The 25073-nt window shown below is 38.4% G+C and overlaps 1 protein-coding gene across 39 annotated transcripts in view; it reads left to right on the top strand.

The window, feature by feature from the left end:
* Positions 1-25073, top strand: part of RIMS2 (regulating synaptic membrane exocytosis 2) — a 765985-nt gene that overhangs the window by 562321 nt on the left and 178591 nt on the right. For 23 of the 39 annotated variants that reach the window (XM_065398069.1, XM_065398065.1, XM_065398077.1 and 20 more), the window contains 2 exons: positions 5826-6005; positions 7109-7218. In XM_065398069.1, the coding sequence (XP_065254141.1) occupies positions 5826-6005; positions 7109-7218 (290 nt within the window). Of the gene's footprint in view, positions 1-5825; positions 6006-7108; positions 7219-8178; positions 8212-15811; positions 15866-25073 lie in introns of all 39 variants that reach the window. The other 16 variants (XM_065398070.1, XM_065398081.1, XM_065398085.1 and 13 more) reach the window with 4 other exon arrangements.

Here is a 25073-nt window from a genome sequence, read left to right as displayed (position 1 = left end):
AAATTAGGGGTAAAACTCCAGTTATAACTCAAGCTAACTGTGCTGTGAAGACATACCCTTAGTGCACTGGGTATCAGGGTCCACATGGCCAGTTAGTTCACAGCAGGCTAGTGTACGCAGATTTATACCCAGCTTGCTGTGCATCAAGACCCTTGTTGTGGACAAGCCCTTAAAATCTAAGGCCTGGTCTACACTGGGGGAGGGGAGGAGGAAATTGATCTAAGTTACGCAACTTCAGCTACATGAATAACGTAGCTGAAGTCAACGTACTTAGATCTACTCACTGCGGTGTCTTCACTGCGGTGAGTCGACTGCTGCCACTCCCCCATCGACTCTGCCTGCACCTCTTGCGGCAGTGGAGTACAGGAGTCGACGGGAGAGCGCTCGGGGATCGATTTATTGCGTCTAGACTAGACGCAATAAATTGACCCCTGCTGGATTGATGGCTGTCCGCCAATCCGGTGGGTAGTGTAGACATACCCTAAAAGTGGAAAGTGGGATCCTTTAAATTAAGCTAACAATGTCATCACCTCATGGTGCTGTGTCTGCTTTCATTTGAAGTAGTATTAAATATGATCTGTGACAACTGAAGATTTATTAGAAAGATTTATTAATAATTAGAAAGTCCTGAATCCCCTTTCTGAACAGTACACACTCTACTTGTACCAAGTCTTGGATGTTAGTGAGATTTTTTTTTTTAATATTTAAACTGAAATATAATGTAAAGAAAAGCTATTCAGGTAACTTTTAGAAGTATTTAAAAAACGTATTAGTTATTTTTTCTCTTTTCTTCCAAGGCCTATATTGTTGAACTCATGGTATTATTATGAGCTGGGTAAAATCTTGCAATGGATTAAAACTTCATTCAAACTGATGTGTGAATGCGCCTTTCATTTAAGATAGTTGTAAGAGATATTTAAGGGGCCACACCTAAAACAAGGCTAAATAGAGTGTGCCTGGAAACTAGCACCAGGTGGGCGGGAGATTCCACTTGGTATTATGATCAAGTAGGTGGATGTGGATGTGTGTGAGGGAAAGTAGAACACACACACACTGAGAACAGATGAGAACAGAGAAAGAGAAGGAGTCAAGCAAGTCGAGCAGGAGCCTGTGAGCACAGGGTGACCATGGGAAAAGTTAGAGAGCGAGATTCTTGGCATGTTGGCTAAAGAGGCTTCGGGCTGTAAACTAAGAAACTGCTTCTCTTTCTTTTGGTTCCTCATTCATTTGTTGAAGCAGGACTTTGTATAGTTCTTGTAAATAAACAAGATTGCATCAAAGAATACTAGGGTGACCAGATGTCCTGATTTTATAGGGACAGTCTCGATTTTGGGGTCTTTTTCTTATATAGGTTCCTATTACCCCCACCCCCGTCCCAATTTTTCAAACTTGCTGTATGGTCACTCTAAAGAATACCAGTCTCCATCAATTTCTGCTTCCAAGTAGAATGTCCCCAGGGCCCTGAAATTTGACTATCCTCTCAGGTCAAAGATAGGCAACAGAATTAAGCGAATTGGCTTTGTAGGAAGAAAAGATAGGGGAAAAATGGACCAAATCAGTTTTTAAAAACTTCCTAAAATATTTCTGTAATAGTAGTTCTAACATTAACAGATGACGTGAGACCATGGTGTGGCATAAAGGTTTTATTGGCACTTGCTTGGAATGACTAGTGTAATTCACTCATGGCATTGTTCATATGTAATGCAACCATCCCAAACTGATGTCAATGAAGAGTCAGATAATGAGTGTAGTTCCACTGAAAATCTTTATACTATATCATCACTTATTCTCTATATAGTTATAACACACACACAATAGTATATGCCATATAATATATGATTGACTATTCACATACATTACTTTATTTATATTTTATTTACTAGAGTAGATGCAAGCATTGAACTCTTTTCTGCACTAAATACTATACCAGAACAAACTTTTTATATTATGTTAAGCTTCTTTATATGTATTTGATTATGATCCTCATAAAAATGAAATTAACCTGCTGCTGCTAACTAGTTACAGTATTTCTCTATCTCTGTGCTGTTACAATGAACTACTTCTTCACATCTTTGCACACTTCCTGTTACAATATTCATGACTCAATGGTTATTACTAGAAATCTCACTTTTTGCAGACATGCTTATTTATGTTATGCTAACAGAGGATCTTGTGTCTGTGACTAAACAGCAAAGTTCCTATAGCTAGTAGACGAACAGCATGTCCAAGGATTGAAATCCAGCAACCTTCCACGGACACTGACAGGTATCCCATTGGATAATAGCTGGCCTATTCTTGAAATAATGACTATTAGATATTGTACCTTTTGTATTTCTCTTGTTATTTGCTAAGTGTTTCTAGAAGTAGTGAAAGCCTGATATGATCACAAAAGTTGCATTAAAAACCCTTCCATAGTGTATATTTACTTCTAGTGTACTTCTGTTTCTTCAGTTCTTTGTTACAAGGACATATTAACTACTTTTGAAATTTTAACAAACTGTGATTCTAACTGGCCTGCTGCTATAACCTACTTTTTATGTATTGTGCACAGTAAAATGAATATTGCACATGGGATGGCAGCTAAAATATGTAAAGAACGTCCAATTGTTTTGGGAAATAGTGAGATGTCTGTGTGCATGCACTGGCAGCTTTTATGATTATTCACTGTTGTTTGCCTCCTAAAAGTCTTTCTGTACAAATGCACTTGGATAAATTACTATTTATTCATTTGATGAAGATTCTCCTTTTTACTTGTTAAGAAAAGTAACATTCATTTTTGAATAATTAAAAATTAGAAATGCTAACTTTGTGTATCGAAAAAACTATTAACTTTGGACATTCCCAGAATATGAGCATGAACCAATGCACATAAATTAGTAGTTAACTCAAGGCATTGTAACCCTTCAAGTTAGATGCTAGTGAACAGAATTTACAATTATTACTATATACTAGGGGTGACTTTCCTTATAACATCTTGGTAATTCTAAATTTTGTCCTTTTAAAGTGTTTATTTTAAACTTAGAATAGCCAGAGTGCTGTTCTACATGGTGGCTTACAGAAAGCTGAAACTTTGTCAATGTGATAGATATACTTGGTTAAGATGTAAACACCTACTGATCCATTCTTCCGTCAGTGCGTGGGAGAATTATATGCACAAATCTCCCACACGCTGATAAGAGAATAGACCACCTAAAGTGAATGTTCTTTGCCAGTAGAGATAGAAGGATGGTGAAGTAGGTAGTACTAAAGGAGAAGTGGGAGGCCATACTGACATTTCATTCGATTTAAAAATGAAAACCTTTGCACAAAGTCTATTGTTAATGCAAAGGAGTTTCAAAACACTTTAAGTAATGCTGTGGGTGTTGGATAGCTTTAACTTTGACTATCTATTTTTCCCCTTTAAAATGGCTTTCAGTAGTTCATATGAATAAATTATATTCATATTGGATAGGATTTTCAAAAGCACCTTAGTTACTCAGGCACTCATGTCCCACTGAAAGTCATTTGACAGTAGGACTTATGCCCCTAAGTCGCTTAGGGGTTTTAAAAAATTTCATCCATCCACTGTTATGGCCAGATTGTGACCAGTACAGCCATACAGGTGATGTGGACCTGTATTTCTGCAGCTGGTTCTTTGGTTGGCATTGTATCTCTTCTGCAGATTACAGCATGTGCATCCCTTCTGAAGAGGATGCAAGGACCAGGCACTGCTTGACCCCAGACAGCAAACCCAACTCCTACAATGGGCAGAGACTGCCTCTTTTACAGAGATGAGCATGGAAGCAGCACTAGTTCTACAAGGGTTTTCTCACTCCCTTAGTATAAGAACTCCTGTTGTGCTTGGCCCCTCTATGGAAGGCAGAAGGAAGAGAGAGAGATGTTCCTTGTGCCAACTCCTTCTCTTTCCCACCTGCACAAGGACTAGGCACAGTCTGGCTTCAGTCATGCACTGTTTTTATAATTCAGGTCTAGGGGGTAATTGCTTTCTTCAGAATTTATTTCTGTAACCAGAGAAAGCTTATTTTTTCACCACCATGTGGATGCTTGACTCCCTTACTCATCATTTGTAGCACTGAAATCCTTCTTTAAATGGTTATCTAAGCTAAGCAACATCTATTACAAAGCTAAGGTTACACTTCTTTGTTTATCCACAATGTTAAAGAAGCGAGGCAGTGGATGTTTTGGCTGATCAAGCTTCCCATTCAGAAACAGAATTGATAGAGCCAGAAGAAGACTTGAGGTAATCTTTGTGCTTTTGTGCCAGGCTAGTTTTACTTCTCCCCTGATTGTCAGTGCCTTCAGTTTATAATTACCATGATGTGTCTCATTGTGGTGTGTTTTGTTTGTTGGGAGCTTTAGAAGTAGGGTAATGGTGGCTGGCATTATTCTGGACCTGCCTGGGAGAATTTCATTTTGTTTTCTATTATACCTCATGGAAGGCGCGAACAGACATTCATTTTAATGACTCTTTTATCAAAGCACTCGGCAAAGTTAGCAGCCCTAGAGAAAACTTTGCTCTGCTTCAGTACAGTCTTTTATAAAAATAATGCTGTTAATAACGTAAGACTCTTCATAATGAGGCTGCCTACAGTCTCTCTCTCTATTTAAAATACTAATTAAAACTTGACTTTTTGTTACATTTAATCACCATCCAGTCACTCTTATTATTAACCAACTTCATTGTAAAATACAGGACTTAGCTGTAGGAAGACCCTTAAAAGGTACTATTAGGTTAAGAATTTGTAATTCTGTCGAGATTCCATCAACTCCATTGGAGGTGTGTGAGGTACAAATGATAACAGATTCAGCCCAACTAATATGTACAACTTAGTTTTAAAATAGATGTGTATATTTAAGGAAGTTGCTAGCCAACTTTTTCCCCTTTGTATTTCTCTTTGCAAGCAAAAGGATCAGACTATAACCTGAGATAGAAAAGTACTACAGAAATCCAATAATTATTTCAGTACAAATGAAGATGAACCCCACAAATTATTTTGTATTATATCTTAATTTAGTCAGGTGTTTTGGAACCTCTTATTTTCTTTTGCCCGTCTTTTCCTTTCACGTCTCAATTTTTTCCTCTTTCTGTCATTACATTGGCACCATAGATTAGATCAAGAAAACAGGAAGATAACTTTTACCAGAGACAAATCTTATGTTACCCTGTGGAACATCTGAATGTGTACTGTGATAGTGGTACTAGAGGTCTCTATTAACCAGAACATTGAGTACTCTAACTTTATGAAGCCATCCTTAATGCATGGCGTATATATTAACAGATGTCCTTTGTTTCTGAAATTAAATCTTACAGCTGACAGCAACATACTGTAATTAGATCATATATAGCTTGTAAATATTTACTGTGGGCCTTATCCTGCAAACCCTTGTTCATATGAGTAGTGCTAATGAAGTTAATGTAATCGGTAAGAACTACTTATATGAGCGAGAATGCAGAACCAGGCAACTTATTAACATCAACTAGGTTTAATATTCTCTAATCAAATCGATTTTTCCTTCAATGTTTGGTGTACTGGTGTAGTTGGTTAACAAAATAATAGTGTTTTACTGAGAAATTGCCTGGAAACAGATTATAGCATGGAAAGTCATTATTGAGACACAGAAAACATTTTAGCCCATTTATCCAGAGTTTTGGATAAGAGACCGCATACGTCTATAAATACTGTATGTTATCAAGAAGCGAACTCAGAAAAGTTACCAAAATGTATTTAACAATGATTTTTCTCCAAATCAATACCAAGCAGCATGTTTTATAACTAACAGAACAGTTAAAGGTCAACTGAGCTGCTTTTTGACTAACATTACAGGAATTGTGAAGCACCAGATAGACAGCCATATCAAAGATCCAGATCAACAGAACAACGTCCTGTGCTAGAGCGGACCAACTCCCGCTCCCGATCCACAGAGCGTCCTGACTCAAACCTCATGAGGTCGATGCCTTCATTAATGACTGGAAGATCTGCCCCTCCTTCACCTGCCTTATCGAGGTGAAACAGACAAATCAAATCAATCAGACTAATTCCCTTTGCCCCACCAACTCACATTTTATTTTCCCAGTAGTTAATTGGTATCGCCTTCCATCTTTGGCTGATCACTAGTAGCTGTAGATACTAACCCTGTCAGTGCCAACACACTATTTATATTCTATTGTGGATATAATGGTGTGGCTGCCATTGTAATTTGTTTACTAATGTATTTAACTACATTTGTTTTGTGATTTCTCATTTATCAGGAATCCCGGGTGATTTCCCACATAAAGCACCTCATAACTATCATGTTCTTCTCTTACAGAATGAGAAATTGTTTGTGTTCATCAGACATCGCTTATGGAACAACCATCATAACAACATCAAATGAAACTATTTTTTTTTTAAAAAAAGTTTCTTTAAATGGATTGTACTAACGTTGTGTATTAACTACTGTTTTCTCTGAGTACATTTTGCTGTGCCATAGTCTGTTTTGTTCCTGTTTAAGTACATTATGTGACTACTGATGAAGAATTTTGCCAATTTATGTAAACTCTCTTTAGTGCAACTACAGTAAAGAAAGTACGACTATATGTGGAGCCAATTTGGTCGAGTAGGAAGTTGAATGAAACAGCACCTCAGTTTAGGATTGTAAAATATATTTCTTGGCTTTCTGATAGTGAAAGCTAATTATATCAAGAATCAATTCCTGATGTCATTTCTCACTATTTTACTTCATTTTTACTTAGTCCAACCCAAAGCTTAACTGAATATAATGGAATAAGGATCTTAGCATGTGGCCCCTAGATGGTTTTGTATGTATGCGTGTATATAATAAAAGCACACATGAACATACATGAATACATACACACAGAAAATATGCAGTCATCTACACAAACATATTACATTCAATATTTAGCCTTATTTGGCTTTTTTCTTCAGCTAGAGTTTTCTCTGTTTAATTGTCAGCTAGCCCTTCTATGAAAAAAGACAGCAGTACCATTACAGTACCTCAAAGGTCCTAAGTTCACCAAAATTTTCTTAGTCATTGTATTAGCTCTGTAGGTATCTAAGGATGAATGTGACTTTTAAAGGGCATGTTTTGTTTGATGTGTGTTCTGTAGGTCACATCCTCGAACTGGGTCTGTCCAAACAAGCCCATCAAGTACTCCAGTAGCAGGACGAAGGGGCAGGCAGTTACCGCAGCTCCCACCAAAGGGGACATTGGAAAGAAGTAAGTGATATTTTTTTGTGACTTCAGAATTGTTTGTGGATTGCTAAAATGAAGCGGGGATTGGTTATTATTTACTACCTTTCTTTCGGAATTAGAACCTAAAGGTCTTGAGTTTTTCCTGTGTAGAACCAGTATTTGCCAATAGTTTTGTGTTTTGTATCATCCGCCATTTCTTTCAAAGTCAGTCTAACATCTACTGCTACTTGAATTAAACTAATCTATATCATCAAAACAATTCAGTAAACAGAGACCAAAGTGGACTATGCATTGACTCAATTCTGTTCCCATTGAAGTCGATGGACATTTTGTACTGACTTCAACAGGAGCAGAAGGTCCTATATCAGTTGCTTTGCATTTTGTTGATAAAACTCTGCTGTAATGAATGTGTTTCATAAAATGTCTAATCCTGAAAGGTTCTGAGTGCCCATTGTCTTCCCTGGTTTTGAGAATGTAGCATCCTTTCTAGGATCAGGATCAGTGTGTGGTAGAATAGTAGTACAAAGCTCCTATGCTAACAACAGTCAAGGAAAAATCTCACAAGTACAAAGGATGATTAGCTCATGCATAAATATAGATATCACTCTTGACACAGAAGGAACAGGAAAAAGGTCATCATCTTTAACAACAAAAATAAATACCAGCAAGATGCTTGGTGATGCATATTTTATGGATACTGTCAATACTGTTCCTTTGAATGCCTCATGAAAGCATTGTTCAGTAGACAAAACATTTTCAGGAATCTTCAAAATCATAGGAATAAAACTACATTTTTGGCATCAAATATATTTTCAGCTTTTCTATTGATAGTATATAGATGTGCTTTGCAAAATCAGTCTAAATGCCCATGCACTCTTTTTTTTTCTCCTTATGAAGATGTATGTTATACCTTTTGTAAAAGTGCTGTTGTTTTTAACCCCTATTCTTTGGTTCCCTTTTTTCTTTTATTTTTATTCTCCCTAGACAATGGAGACAAGGAGATAGAACCTTATGAAGGTCTGTACATAAAGGAGGGTTTGTTTTCTGCTTGCAAGTCTTTTTGGGAGGCTGTATAAGCAAAAATAAACCCAACTGCAATTGATGTTGCTTGATTGCATAGACTTTTATTAGGTCAGTGGAAGAATTTGTGTGATAATTATTCACTCATGTATTTTTCCCCATTTGTAGTTCATAAATTGTACAGTGGTCAGCCCTAAAAATGTAGAATTTTGCTTTAGATAACTACCTAAATATGGCCGCAATTGAGCAAAGTAATTAAGCATGTGCTTAACTTTAAGCACAGAAGTAGTCATATTGCATTAAATGAGACCACTTCATGTGCTTAAAGTTAGACACATGCTAAAGTACCTTGCAGAATCAGACTGTATGTGATTCCTTAGATAGTATAGGAAATATTTAGGCCCTGATCCTGCACAAACTTACATGAGTTGTCCTACTGAAGTCAGTTAGACTACTCATGTGCATGAAGTTAAATACATGTATTACTGTTTGTAGTGTCAAGATCTTAGGCGTGTATTTAAATTTAAGGACTACAGTAGTCCTATTAATTTCAATTGGGCTTCTCAGTGTGCTTAATGTTAAGCCTGTACATACATCTTTATGGGATTGGGGCATTAGTGTTCACTCCAAGTACACATGTAACATTATTTTGTTGTCTAAAGCAATTGCTGAATTTTAAGTCACACCCATTGGACCGAGAAATAAAAATTCCCTGAATCAAGGTAGTCTTAAAACAAAAAGCAATAAGAATGTTGCTAAAAATTAATCTCCCCATTGAAGTGAAAAATATTTCATAGAATTAATGCCAGTTTTGATACTCAATTTTCTTCATGACAAACCAGAAGATATCAATTGCAGTCCTTTTTTATGTCACTGAGGGTCTATACATATCTGTCTCAACCGATTTTTTATTTAGTGTTTATGGTGTTTATTTCAATTTTGGAATCAGACTCTCCAGATCATTACCCTACTGTGTACTTTTCTGCAGTGTCTTTTGTGTTGTGAAAATGCTTATATCACAGTTAAATGTAGTCTAGCTATGCCAGGAGATAATATACTAACATGACATCTGTGCCATTGTTCACTATGTTTGTATGTTCTATCCTTTCCCCAATCCTTTGTCTGTGTTATCTATTTAGATTGTAAGCTTTTGCAGCTGAGACTGGCTATTACTCTGAGTTTGTACAGGGCTTACTACAATGGGGCCCTGTACTCAGTCAGCTCCTAGGCACTACCATGATAAATATATTTTTAAAGATTATAATATTTGTTTATGAGAAATCTAGAGTTGTTGGCTGTACTGATATATGAGACACTACACTGATGGTTTCAAAGGATGAAGTGTTATTTTGTTATTACTGAATATCAATCTAAAAAGTAGATTTTTCTGAAGATTTGGGTTACAGAGAACTGTAAAGTACATAGATATTGGAGTTTAATATACAATCGAAGTATGATCATACGTTCAGGCCATAATGGCTAGACCTATGGCATTTTAAATTTTGTATATATATATATATATATATATATTTTCTATAATATGTGAAGAAAAAGTATAAATGTAATTAAAGGGAATATGTAGAATAAATATAAATATTTTACTTTTATATACCCTAGCTTATCTGCCATAACCTTCAGCTATGCAATCTTTGTCTCAATATTCTACATAGTTTTTTTCATGTGGTAATTCAGGAACCAGGTAACTCCATTTTGTGACTCGTTTTATGCAGTTACTGTAAGTAACCTCTGACTGCGATTCAATGAAATTATGATTACTATGCTGTCATTCTGGGTGGCTTGATTGCAAAGGAAGATTGCATTTTGCAAAAAAAAAATGGATACAATTTTAAGTATGTGGATTATGTCCCAAAATATTGCTGTTGTTACCACAACAACAAAAGCATGCAAGATTCTGATGATGCTCAGACTGAAAACCAGTGGAACCCAGAACATTGACCACAATGGAAGAGTTATTTAATTAATAAATAATTAACAAAACTGAGTAGAACATTGAGGCAAAAAGAACAGCATTAAAGGCAATAGCAAGTAAAACTGAAAGTTGTCAGGAATTCTGCAGATTATTATTTATCATTATAAGTAGCGCGATAGTACGCAGAGAAGGCAGTCAGGCTCAGATGCTCGTGCTAGGCATTGTACTAACACATGCTAAGAATTGGTCTGTAAAAGTTATGTAAATGTGGCTAGAAAGAGGGCAAACTTTCCCATGATTTAAAGAAAATGACTGTAAAATATAGGATTGAGTACTGTATGTGGAATATGCTGTATTATATAACTTCCTTGCATTTTAAAATCCAACATTTTAGCTTTGACCAGTTGAAGTTTAGATGTTAATGTAACAAAAGAGATAATTAAAAATGTATCAAAGGGTAACAAACAGGAGTTAGTCCATGTCATCTCTGTATTGTACTAGAAGGAAAAAGGTTTTAAAAAGAGCATGATCTATACTCATTTCAGGGTCAGACACTTATTACACATGTCTGAAGAAAAATAGTAAAAGTGCTGTGATTCTAGCTGGGAACAAATGAGCTATTCACAGCTCCCCAATATAGGTCCCCTTTTGTTATAGCTGAGAACTCAGCTTTTAGTGTGGAACAGCCTGAAAGCTTGCTTTAAACTATGGTGACTGTGTGTGGCAGCCAGGGGCCGGTCCATTCTCAAGAGCATAGTAGGGAATCCACAGTTGGCTAGATCTGCCACATTTATGACCTCTTTGTGTTGATGAACCAGTACAAAAGTGTTGTACTGCAGTGAACTGTCTGGATCTAGAAGGTGGTTTGTTTGTTTGTGTGCTTTTTAAGTATATAATATTTCAAGGGTATTTTCAGACTAGAAAACACTTATTTTTTATGTTGGATCTTTTCTTTCTAATTTTTAGGAATATTCTCAATATTTTGTTCTGGGCTTTAGCTACACAACTCCTTTTAGTATTAAGTGGAGCTACACAGCTAAAACTGTGTGTACTGAGCTGAAAATACACCTCCTACAATTTTATAATGGTGTTGGAGACATCAAAAGCTTATTAACAGTGAATGTTTACAACTATTGCTAATCTAAAAGGAGGAAACTAAGAGGTTTTACTTTATACGTTGCTGAAATGCAAGTCTTGGTTCTACTTGGCTTTGAAACAAGGCTAAATTCAGTAACTGCCTGCAGTCTATATTTTAAATATAAACCCCATGAAATTACTTTTAAAACTATTTCAAATATCGGACTTCTTGACTTCCCATATTTTAGCCCTATCTACTACATTCAATTATAGCAATAAGACTTTCCACTTCAAAAGATTTTGAAACGCTTTGAAGTGATCGATGCTTCACTCATTATTCTCCAAAAAAGTCATAAATTATTGATAATCTTCTGTGTTTTAATTTGTAAATAATTGTTTATTAAGATCTACACTACATTGAAATTATAATAGAACCGGTAGCAACATCTATAGTTTCTGTTGTAAGTTCCCATTTTCAATTGCTAATAACTTCACCAAACTTTAAGTGTTGGGGCTGAAATTTTCCATGTTTGCTCTCCGTCTCAGGCTGATTTGCAAAAACTACTGTCCAACTGTTTCTTTGAAGAGCTCTAATACCTCCATGCTATAGAGCAGGGACTTGAAATTTAACAGAGGGATAGTGTGAGTGCCAATTCCTTTTTCTGTCCTTATGAAAACCCACTCAGATTTATCCAAGTTCTAAGTCTGTGAGCATCGTCCTTTACATATGTTCAGTATAGCCTTTAGAGCAGGGGTACTAAAATGTCTGAACGTTCCATGTGCCTTAAACCTTTTCCAGCCCAACATGAGCTCATTACATGCCCTGAATATACGCCCATCCTCTGCTGAACCTGCTATGGGAGATGCAATAGCTTTAGGCCAGGGATCAGCAACTTTGGCACGCGGACCATCAGGGAAATCTGCTGGCGGGCTGGGACAGTTTGTTTACCTGCAGTGTCCGCACGTTCAGCTGATCGCAGCTCCCAATGGCCATGTTTCGCCATTCCAGGCCAATGAGGGCTGCGGGAAGTGGTGGCCAGCACATTCCTTGGCCTGCGCCGCTTCCTGCAGCCCCCATTGGCCTGGAACAGCAAACTGCTGAAATCTGATGAGGTTCAACAAGGACAAGTGCAGAGTCCTGCACTTAGGACGGAAGAATCCCATGTACCGCTACAGGCTGGGGTAAGCAGCAGTTCTGCAGAAAATGACCTGGGGATTACAGTGAACAAGAAGCTGGATATAAGTTAGCAGTGTGCCCTTGTTGCCAAGAAAGCTAATGGCATATTGGATTGTATTAGTAGGAGCATTGCCAGCAGATCGAGGGAAGTGATTATTCCCCTCTATTGGGCACTGGTGAGGTCACACCTGGAGTATTGCATCCAGTTTTGGTCCCCTCACTACAGAAAGGATGTGGACAAATTGGAGAGAGTCCAGAGGAGGGCAACAAAAATGATGAGGGGGTTGGGACACATGACTTACAAGGAGAGGCTGAGGGAACTGGGATTGTTTAGTCTGCAGAAGAGAAGAGTTAGGGGGGATTTGATAGCAGCCTTCAACTACCTGAAAGGGGGTTCCAAAGAGGATGGAGCTAGGCTGTTCTCAGTGGTAGCAGATGACACAACAAGGAGCAATGGACTCAAGTTGTAATGGGGGAGGTCTAGGTTGGATATTAGGAAACACTATTTCACTAGGAGGGTGGTGAAGCACTGGAATGGGTTACCTAGGGAGGTGGTGGAATCTCCATCCTTAGAGGTTTTTAAGGCCCGGCTTGACAAAGCTCTGGCTGGGATGATTTAGTTGGTGTTGGTTCTGCTTTGAGCAGGGGATTGGACTAGATCTCCTCCTGAGGTCTCTTCTAACCCTAATCTTCTGTGATTCTATGATCCTCTAGAGTAGAGGTCTGCTTGGGCCTAAGTTTTAGGTCTGACCTGGACCCAACTTAGACCCAAGCCCACCCAACCTAAGAGTCAGGTTGTTTTCTGACCCAATCCTGAGCCTTCCTTCTGAACCTGAGTCAGCTCTACTGCTGCCATCTCCTGCCTATGGGATTAGCTCTCCTCCTCCTGCCCATGAGGTGGGCGAGACAGTGGCTGTGTGCCCTGCTTCTGATGTCTGCCACATCCTGCTGCGCTGTGCCTGCTGCAGAGTGAGAGGTGCTCTGACTCACCAGCACACTGTCTCCAGAGCACACACAAGATAGCAAGGTGGTGATGGCCTGCAGGGACGGGGCATACAGCTGATATGGTGACAACCCCAAAGGCAGAAGGAGGGAAGCCAACCCAAGCCTGAGACAGTCCATTTGTTTTCCCACCTAACCCAACCCAACCACTTGTTCTTTTGGGTTCAGGGTGGGTTACAGGTTCTACTCCAGGCTGGGAATTAAACTCTGAATTCCTGATTCCCAGTATTTCACTGCTATCAATTAGTTGTATAAACTACTGACAAAGAGTGTGTTGCATTCCCCTGTAGTGTTGGTTACTACTTTAATTCAGTCTATATAGGTCTGTGCTATGAACCTAAAGGTGCTGTGTACCCTACTGATGACCAATGATAATCAATATGGGTCCATATGATGGAATTTCTGGTTTTTCAGTTGCTTTTAAAAATAAGGGTGGGGAAAAGAGGGAAATTACCTATGAGGTTGAAAAATAATTTTAAAAGAACATTATGGTTGCAAAGTCAAGTACTCAGAAGTTAGGAAAAAGACATGTTAAGGTTGTTCATGTAACTTTAATTTGTCTTCCTTGCATATATGAACTGTGATACAGCCTTTAATTACATACCATTCTGCCACCCTTCTCTCCTTGGACAAGTCACTTAGGGCTTGTCTACATATGTAGTTATTTCTGATTAACCATTCTTAATTAACTCCATGTGTGGACATTCTCATTCCACGTAGAGTTAATCTGGGATAATGTGCACATAACTGTGGCCCAGTTTACACCGCCTTATTTCCTTGCACTGGCTACCTTGATTATTGCCAGAAGCTCAGAGAGGAGAGTTATAATATGCTTCCAGTCTGCTCCTGTGGTAGTGCAACAATGCACTGCCCCTTGCTTGGAGCTTGTGACAGCCCATAGTTGAGTCCTGTATTAGTATCCCTGGGTACCAATAACATTCTAGCTCAGTTTTGCAAACTTTTAGTGGAACCGATCTTGTATTTCCATTAACACAGCCATAGCAGACCTAATCTTGCTCCCATTTAAATCAGTTTTTCTGCTGACTACAATGTGCTATTAATAATCTGAAATATCATAACTTTATTGTAGAATTCTAGAGAAAAATCTAAGCACCCATCTATTTCCATTATACTGACACTACTTATTGTCTAAATATTAATATTAATGCCTTGGTATCAGTAATTTTAAGTTGTGAGTACAAACTAGAAAATCCCAATATCTAGGGATTCAGTATACTGGTTAGTTGCACAATATGTTTACAAGTAAAATTATAATAAACCTATGTAGTAGTGGAATCATTAACAAAGAATTAGAAACAGAACATCACACTCAGTGAGGAAGCAAAATACAAATATTTCTTTTAAAATTTTGTGAGAAACTGTCAATAAATAACAGAAAAAATGTAATGTTAAAATTAAGTTAAAACAAACCAAATAAATTAATTGCATTCAAAAATTTGGGTTTATGAAAGAATAAGTGTCCAACTCAACATGCTTTTTCTCTGTCTACTGTAGTTACTATGGTCACAGATAATTTGTATAGGAAGAGTTCTGGTTCTTTTTTTATATGTACTCACTGGTACATTAAATAGATCAAATAAGATTTATATTTTATGTTGTTTATCTTATAATAATATACTATCTGATGTTGTCTTTACTGACTGTTTTGCACTTTTTCAGATGGCAGTAAAATCTACATATATTTATACTAGCACTTTCATTTTAATTGTAGTTCCTAAAGAAAAATCAATTGAGTTAATGTTTTTGTTGAATTCTAGGTTTTCTGAAATTCAGCTAACTTGCTGTTTAGTTACAAATTGATCATCATCTTCCTTTTTTTTTTCTTTGCAAGTGACTGAACTTGGGGGAGGGGGGAATTATTTTCACATTGCTCTTTGGGGGCATATGCAGGTAACTCTCAAATTCTTACTAATGATTTGCCCACATATTTAAATCAGCTGTTCACTGATTGGAGGATTGTTGCAAGAAAAAACAAAACCAAACTAGAGTGGATGCTTTTACTTTAGATCTTTAAAGCTTATGCTGTGTCTGCTTTTCTCTGCTTCAATAATTATTGTCTGCTTTTCTATGCATCACTAATTAATTCAGAAACCACCAGGTCAGGAATATTAAGGGCCACATCCTACCTTCTTTCCTTGCACAAAAAATTCATTGAACTAAATGAAAGTCATGCATAAAAAAGCAAAACAGGATTTGGTGCTACTAGAATTAGGTGCGTCCACATATACAGGATTTATTTCACCCTTGATTCACTCAAAAAAAAAAATTGTGCCAAATAGTGAGGAATTGTATATTATTTATTTGACATTTATTGTTTATTTGATCAGCTTGTAACAACGTATACATGTTTTTGTCTCACTTTTTTTTCTGTTTTGCTTATATGAATGCAGAAGGAGATGAAGAAAACAAGCATATTGGAGAGCAGGGGTCAGAGGTTGAGGCAGGTCTGTCTGACCACATCTGCATATCCCCTTTAGATATGTTTCCCTATGAGCACATATGCAAACTTCTCTAGCTAGCTTGGAAATATATTAAGATGCAAAAGCCAGACAGTAATAATTTCATTTTATTTAAGACCAAAGCAAACAAAAACAGTGCATCATGGATTATATTAAATGCTTACAGGAACACTGTCAAGCATTTCCCAACCAAATGTTCAACCTACAAAATTGTTATAATCTTGTCATCTGGATTCTAGAGATCCATTTTCATAAAAATCCTCTGTTCTGTCACCAAGAACAAATCTCACCATTTATTAAATGAGTAGTCTTGCAATATTTTTCTTGTGTTGCTGCAGAGATAGCCATCCAATCATCAGAATAAGCCCAGGTTAATTAATAAGCCCTGTCACAGAACCGTGCTAACATTAGTCATAGTGCTTTTGACAAGCAAAGAAGTAAAGACGTTGTCATATTGCTCTGTTGTCCATAAAAAATACAGATCAGTAGAGAAGTGATTGCGAAGTACAAAATTAGCAGAGAAGATTATGTTATTTTAAAGCTCCTAAGTATGTATTTCAAGCAATGGCCCTGATCCTGCTTGCAAGAAATTTCAGTTGATACAAATGGGAGGTCAAGTATGAGGAGGGCTAGGGGAAATCAGGCCCGCTTGGAGGCTAAAAAAAACAAAATTTGAAACGTTTATAATTGATACTGTCCCTTGTAAATCAAATAGACATGCAAATGGTAAAGAATTTTTTTTTTAAATTGTCCCAAATACTAGTGTGCTCAAAATGTTTAGGATAGCTTATTCTAATAACAGAAAACATGCTTCCTACAGTTATAATAACACAGAGAGCTCAAAAGGATTTATTCAGCCGTCTACACTTTTGCAGCCTGGCTCTCAAAATTCTGCCTTAAAGGAAGAATGTTAAAAAGATGTAAATGTATAATTACACACATTACAATTTAAGTAGGTCAAAGACAGTTTATCTGTTACAATTTTCAGGTTAAAGCTCATCTCACAAATAATTTGTTCTGTGGGTGTAGTCTTTGACCTATAGCATTTATTTATTTTCAGAGTGGAATTATTAGATCAATGTAGTTGTGCCTTTGTGATCATAAACACCTGCTATTTTTATTAAGTTGCACATTTTACATTATTGTTTTTTGTTGTTGTGTCTCTGTATATGTATTGTGCAGTCATGTGATAGTTCAAACATAGTGCATGGATTTGTGTTTTCATAGTTTGCACTTTCCCCTTGTGTGCTATGCTTAAGTTGTTCATGTTATCATTAGTCTTAATTATTAATCAGCATTGTCTGTTTTTAATGTCATAAAGATTATGAGGAAAAACATCAAAATCCACCGATTAATGGGAGAAAAGGCAAGTTTATAACATAGTGGATTTTTGGGTATCTGGAGATTTATCAGTTGTATTTTGTATTGCATGTGTCTGTGTTTCTTAGTTATATTAGTTTAAAATAAGTAACTCCATTCATGTTTAGCTTTTATGTTCTGTCTTACTTTCTTGAACCTCTTTTAAAATTATTTTTATCTGTGTGATTTTTAATCTTTCTTGGAACTAGTAGTTCCAAAATTTTTGACCCTTATTTATGACATGATACTGAAGTTAGAATTTACACCTTCTTAATGTGTAGTTAACTATTTACTGCAGGGGGTCAAGTTTTTCCATCTTGATGCTTTCCATTAGTCCAGATGCAGAAGCTCCCAATCTGCTGAGTCCAAAGGGACTGAGTAAACTTTATAATAATTTACAGAGTAGACTGCATTGTCATCCAGTTTTTACCAGTCATTTACCTAATCAGGCTATATATTTTGCAAGTGTGGCACATTTTTACTAATCACATTACAGTAGAATCCCCTTAATTGGTACATCCTGGTGGAAATAGGCTCATGCCATTAGACAATCTTCCCAATTATCTGGGCCTTATAGGAATACATTTTTCTTGTAAATATTCACTTCTGTTTCGTGAAAATAAGCATAGTATAAAGCACTCAGACCCTCAAACATATAGGTTGACTTATCAGTCATAACTGGAACAGGAAAGCAGCATGAAGCACCCACAGGGTTTAACAACAAATATTTTTATATTAGAAAATACCAGTTCATGTTTGTAAATTACTATGATAGCTTTGAAGACATCCTGTGTGCCATTTATCCAGCTTTTAGAGATGCTGAAAAATGCATTACACTAACCCTATTCCGTCAATTAAGAAGGCTTTCTTTTATCAGCGGGCTGATTACGGACTAGATAGTGCCCTATCTTTATGCAGCGGCACAGAAACAAGAGTAAATATTCCCCTTACCCTCCCTCTCTCCCTACAGCCCAAGAAAGGGCTAGCCACAATGTCAAGCCCACCACTTTGGGGAGCCCACAGGCTCCTCCCAAGAACAAGTTGGCAGGGAGGACTAAAGTAGGCATTAGGGAAAGCCATGGCTCTACCTTCCCCTAGGCTGGCTCATCGTGTGCCTGTTGTGTGGAGTCTTTTTAGAGGTGTGTAATCAATTATTTCTCTCTCCCCACACCCAGTGCAGCCAGGTTGTCATATTACACACAATGGGGCAGTGTACCTTGCACTAATCTGTTACTGTATACTCCATGCTAAAGCATAATCTAGCCCTGACTGAACTCTGCTGTGTAAACATTATTGATCAGATTCTGTGCTTCAGTGGTAATTACCAGATAGTTCACGGATTATATTGCATTGTAGGGCCAAATCCTGGTCCTATTGAAGTCCTGGGGGTTTTGCCATTGGCTTCAGTAGGACTAGAAATTGGTTCTCATTGATTAAGTTTATAATGTATACAGTTTGCTTTCAAGCACAATTTGTCTTCATTAATTGAACTACAAACCTGTCCTTTGCATACTTATATAGATCAAATGGCTTACTCTATACAATGAACTGTATATTACTAAACTGTATTCAGAATAGTTCACTTTCATGTATTTAGTTATCTGTCTAATGGGACCAGTTTACATTTTGTTTCTTTCAAAAGCTTCTGTTGCACCTCAGAGCTCCTTGCCTCCAAAGCAGCAGAGTTTGTGTCCGATTCTTGGGCCCAAACAGCCTATTTCCAAAAACATTAAGTCCCCCTTGACTCTGCTCCATTCCTGTGTAATTGTTCCCTTTTCATTTCTGTTATGTGACACTGTTGGATAATGGTTTGGGCTTCTGAGAGAAAGCTGCTGGTATTGTTCTCCTTCTTTTGTATGTGTTAATTAGGGCTCATAATAGATGACATTCTTAGAGCTGAAAACCTTTCTGTTTTCTCTTCCCTTGTTCTTTATAAAGATTTACTTAATTTGGATTTGAATATTTGTGTCAACTTCTACTGTGATACTTGAGCCTTGGGATGGAGTAATATGGTATCAATTGGGAAGTATGGTGAGATCTGATATAAATTAAGAGGAATTCACAGAGTAGATTTTGCAAAAGATTCTGTATTGCATCAGGAAGAGTATCATGAAGTAAACCTCAAAAAAAATCACATGATATCTCATATAGCCATTAAAACTTTAAAGGTATGAGAGTGCAGATACCCACTAGGAAGAGGCTCAACATAGAGGTCTGAAATGTTGCTCGCTGCCTCTATGAAATATCTAATACTAGTGGAAATCTTTTTATGCCTGTATATGTTTCTTTGGAGCAAGAACAAATTTCAGCTCACAGAGTTCCCTACTAATCAATTTATAAGGAAAAAGGGTTTGCTCTATCCCAGAGTGGTCATAGAATTTGTCCACTCAAACCAGCAAATGTCCCAAGGTCCATGTGGATGTTAGGATATGTGTAGATACCAGAGGAGGGATTCACAAGGGGGACATAGGTGCTGGCTGCCACTTTAGATCCTCAGTCCAAAATTTAGGTGTCACTGGCATTCACAAAACTACCACTCAGCTGCTTCCTAACCCTATAGTTGACTGAAGTCCCATGGCACCTGAGCTTCTATTTTTAAAGTCCCCCAGGAACCTACATTTCAGTATCTGGGCATGCACACAGCTATCTCAGTTCTGATAGTACCCCAACAGCTTGGTGCCCAAGCCACAGTGGGGTTCATAAACTAGGCATTCCCGCACCTATCTTGTCTTTGGGACCCAAACCGGTAGGTGTACTCAGAGCATACCTAAACCCCCACAGAAGACACTAGGGAAAGGCAGGTGCTTGCCTGATTATCTTCACCATAGTGGTTAAAGCAGCCACGCAGGATGTAGGAGACCTGGGTTCAAATCCTCCTTTGTCTGATGTAGGGCAGGGAATTGAGTCTTTCACCTTTCAGGAGAGTGCTTAGCCACTGGGCTATGGTTTATGCCTCTCTCAGTGTTTTCTATTAAAGCCGTTCCACTGTCTATAAATAATTAAATGTTCAGTGGAGCAGGAGAACTGGAACTAAAGTCTTCCCCTTTCCCAGGTGAGTTACTGAATTGCTGGGCTATAGAGTCATTCTCTCTCTCTCGCTCTCTTACCCAATGGATATTTAATTTGGCAGAGGAGAAAATAAATCCCAAGTCCCTCACAACCCACATTAGGCAACCTGAGCACTAAGCATTGTGGCTCCCAAGTCCACCTTTTGAATCCCACCCTGACTGCCTCTATAAAGCTACACAGGCCACACCATAGTGTGCCATTGGCTGCCTCTTCCTCTGGCTGAATACTAGTAGTCAAAGAGGGGACCCAGCAGGAGTTAATGATGTGTGGGGTCTGGAATGGAGCATGTTGTAGAGTGCAGCTGCTTCCCAGCTCCATCCCCTTTGCTGGCTCTGCTCCCAATTACCCACAGAGCCCCAACCCCACAGAATTTTGCAGGGTTTCAGGATTAGAGAGTAAGAATGCTACAAAGGCAGCATTTTTATGCCTCCTGTTCTACTTTTTGTTTTCTCTCCACTGGCATAATCATAATCTGGCCCTGTGTGTTATGCTTTTTATAATGCATGCCTCTCTGTACATGCCCTGTCCTTATCAGTCTATAAGTGATATGTTTATGTAAAGTTTTTACTGTATTCCTATCTGGTACATTTGTCATGTTGTAACTGTGCTTCATTTATTTTTCAAAATATAAGATGAATGTAATACTGATCTATTTGTAAGGACTAGAGCTTTTTCTGGAAATAAAGTTAAGCCCAATGTGACCTAGTCTGCCCACTAACCCACCCAAATGTAACCTCCAGTTGACTGACTTATCTGAAAAAAGAACAGGAGTACTTGTGGCACCTTAGAGACTAACAAATTTATTAGAGAGCTCTCTGTATGTGTGTATATATATCTCCTCAATATATGTTTCACTCTATATGCATCCGAAGAAGTGGGTTGTAGCCCACGAAAGCTTATGCTCTAATAAATTTGTTAGTCTCTAAGGTGCCACAAGTACTCCTGTTCTTTTTGCGGATACAGACTAACACGGCTGCTACTCTGAAACCTGACTTATCTGAAGTATATCAGATATCTGAGTCAGTGTTACATGAGAGTGGCCATACTGGGTCATGGTCACAGTGGCTCATCTAGCCCTGTATCCTGTCTTCTGACAGTGGCCAGTGCCAAGTGCTTTAGGGGGAATGAATACATCCCTTGTCATCCACTTCCAGTTTCTGGCAAACAGAGGCTAGGGACTCTCAAAGCATGGTTTTCCATCCCTGCCTATATTGGCTAATAACCATTGATGGACCTAAACTCCATGAACTTATCTAGTTCTTTTTTGAACTCTGTTATAGTATTGGTTTTCACCAAAGAGTTACACAGGTTGACTGTGCGTTGTGTTAAGAAGTCCTTCCTTTTGTTTGTTTTAAACCTGCAGCCTATTAATTTCATTGGGTGACCCCTACTTGTGTTATGTGAAGGAGTAAATAACATTTCCTTATTCACTTTCTCCACTCAGTCATGATTTTATAGACCTCTATCATCGGGGCGACTCTAGGCACCAGCAAAGCAAGCAGGTCCTTGGGGCAGCCCATTTACAGGGGCGGCAGCCGGCAGGGAGCCAGCATGGGAGCTGAGAACCAACAGGGGGCCCTGGGAGCTGTAGTTCCTTGGTTAGCTCCCTGCCTATGGAGCCAGTGCTGGAGCAGGGAAAGAACTACATTTCCCAGCATTCCCTTGGCCGCTATCAACAGGAAAGGGAGGGGGAGGGAGTATGGTAGCTGAAACCTCATGCTGCAGCTTGCTGTGAATGGAGAGCTCACTGCTAGAGTGGGGTAGCAGTGTGAACAGGGAACAAGTATGCCCAAGGAGTAGAAGGCTTTGCCCCAGAGATCCCCTTCCGAAGACATCCCCAGCCTGGATTAGGGATACTGGTGTGACCTCACCTTGCAGCCCCCAAAGAAAGAATTGGGTGGACTAAATGGACAGTGCCCCTCTCTATCTGAAGCCTAGCAAGGGAGGTACGTGGATCCCACTAGAATTTAAAATGAAAAGTAAGGGAGGCTCACTAGACCTGGGCAGCTTTAGATACAGTACCAGGCACGTAGGAGGATTTCCACTTCTGAGCCATGGAAGCAGAAATTGACTTTTCCTTTCCAGATGTAGATAATATTCAGAAAGGGAATCTAGCATCTGCCTTCCAGATTTGAACACCTCAAAATTCAGGAGTGCTCAAGCTCAATTTGGGCAGCTGTTACTTCATTTATCCCAAATCAAATATACTGATCCACTGTAACTTGCTGTAGAAAAAGTAGGATAAAATTGAGCAAGAAATGCTTCCCAGTGGTTATTAGGACTGGAATTGTTATTTTCAACAGCCATTGCCTTTTTTTTTTTTTTTTTTAGTTTTATTTGTTTAAAAGGAAGACAGTGATATTGCATTGGCAAATTCCCCATAGAAACAAAGAGTGGAACAAAAGAATATTAAAGGCACCTCAACTTTTCCTCATTTATGGAGGACAGTCTTATAATATGCATCCAGATATCCTCCAATCACACAAGCTGAAAATTGTTCCACTTTACTGTAGTTCTGTAACCATATGGGAACCAATCCTGCCTGTGTTCTGTGCACATCCAAAATTCCTGCTGAATGACCCGCCCTGGGAGCAAGTTACCAGTGACCCAGGGCTGGGGCAGAAGGAGGGTGCAGGTGTGGGGGGGGGGAGCCCAGGGCTGGGGTGGCAGGCGGTGCGGGTGGGGGGAGGCCCAGAGCTGGGGCGGCAGGAGGTGCAGGTAGGGGGGGGAGAGCCCAGGGCTGGGGCAGCAAGGAGGTGCGGGGGGGAGCCCAGGGCTGGGATGGGGGCAGCCAAAATTTTTTTTGCTTGGGGCGGCAAAAAACCTAGAGCCGGCCCTGTCTATCATATCTCCCTAAAGAGTTCCAGTCTTTTTAATCTCTCCTCATATGGAAGCTGTTCCATCCCCCTAATTATTTTTGTTGCCTTCTCTGTACCTTTTCCATTTCCAATATGTCTTTTTTGAGGTGGGCCATCCACATCTGCATGCAGTATTCAAGATGCGGGTGTACCATGGATTTATATAGAGGCAATATAATATTTTCTGTCTTATTATCGATCACTTTCCTACTGGTTCCTAACATTCTGTTAACTTTTTAGAGTACATGTTTTCAGAAAACTATCCACAGTGACTCCAAGATCTCTTTCTTGAGTTGTAACAGCTAATTTAGACCCTATCATTTTGTATGTATAGTTGGGATTATGTTTTCCAATGTGCATTACTTTGCATTTATCACCACTGAATTTCATCTGCCATTTTGTTGCTCAGTCACCCAGTTTTGTGAGAACCCTTTGTGACTCTTCACAGTCTGCTTTGGATTTAACTATCTTGAGTAATTTTGTATCATCTGCAAATTTTGCCACCTCACTGTTTAGCCCTTCTCCAAATCATTTATGAATATGTTGAACAGTACTGCTTCCAATAAGGATCCCGGGGGGACACCACTATTTACCTCTCTCCATTCTGAAAACTGACCATTTATTCCTATCTTGTGTTTCCTATCTTTTAACCAGTTACTGATCCATAAGAGGACCTTCCCTCTTATCCCATGACTGCTTACTTTGCTTAAGAGCCTTTGGTGAGGACCTTGTCAAAGGCTTTCTGAAAGTCTAAGTGCACTATATCCTCTGGATCCCCTCCCCCCCATCCACGTGTTTGTTGACACACTCAAAGAATTCTAATAGATTGGTGAGACATGATTTCCCTTTACAAAAGCCATGTTTACTCTTCCCCAACAAATGATGTTCACCTATGTGTTTGATAATTCTGTTCTTTACTATAGTTTCAACCAGTTTGCCTGGTACTGAAGTTAGGTTTACAGGCCTGTAATTGCTGGGATTGCCTCTGGAGCCTTTTTTAAAAATTGGCATTACATTAGCTATCTTCCCGTCATCTGGTACAGAGGCTGATTTAAGTGATAGGTTACATGCCACAGTTAGTAGCTCTGCAATGTCATATTTGAGTTCCTTGGGTGAATACCATCTGGTCCTGGTGACTTATTACTGTTCAATTTATCCACTTATTCCAAAACCTCCTCTAATGACACCTCAATAGGGGACATTTCCTCTGATTTGTCACTTAAAAAGAATGGCTCAGGTGTGGGAATCTCCCTCCAATCCAGGTTTTTCCAGGTTGTGTCACAGTTGGTAGTGGCACCTTTAGCTTGGATTTGTCTCTCCCAAAAGTATGATTTAGAAAGCAATGGCTTGGGGTTTTTTTTGCTGTAGGCAGGGATTGGATGAAATCTGAATAATAAAACTATCCTTTGTCTCAGTTCGTAGATATGTAGGTACCATGATATTGAGAAGTACACAAGGCTTTCTGCATAACAAATCTATACATTTATCATCTTTGTATAAGCAATTTGAGTTTTTTCTATTAATTGGTATCTGTTCTTCAAACCAGTTGCTGGTTTTCGTGAGCATTCATGCTGCATTGTCATGTAATGATTAATTTTAATTGTCCTTCTGCTTAAGAAATTCTTAAGTGATTTGCTAAACTTGACTGCTTTATTAAGAACACACCTTTTTCGGTAAAGCAGGAACAGCTTACTGTATGAAAGTATTATTCGGCTAGGAAAGTATGCACTATAGATGACAAGATTTGTCTTGCTTAATGTAGCTTTAAATGAGATCTTGTAATCATTACCATATACTATATGATAGCTATATAAAGTCTTAATAACCTTGTAAATATAATAACATGTATAAACCATTGTATTTTAAATAGTTTGAACAAAATCTATAGTTTTCTGGTTGTAGATGAG

This window comes from Emys orbicularis, chromosome 2 (assembly GCF_028017835.1).
Source record: "Emys orbicularis isolate rEmyOrb1 chromosome 2, rEmyOrb1.hap1, whole genome shotgun sequence".
Classification (NCBI taxonomy): Eukaryota; Metazoa; Chordata; order Testudines; family Emydidae; genus Emys; species Emys orbicularis.
This window is presented reverse-complemented; position numbering and strand designations above follow the sequence as displayed.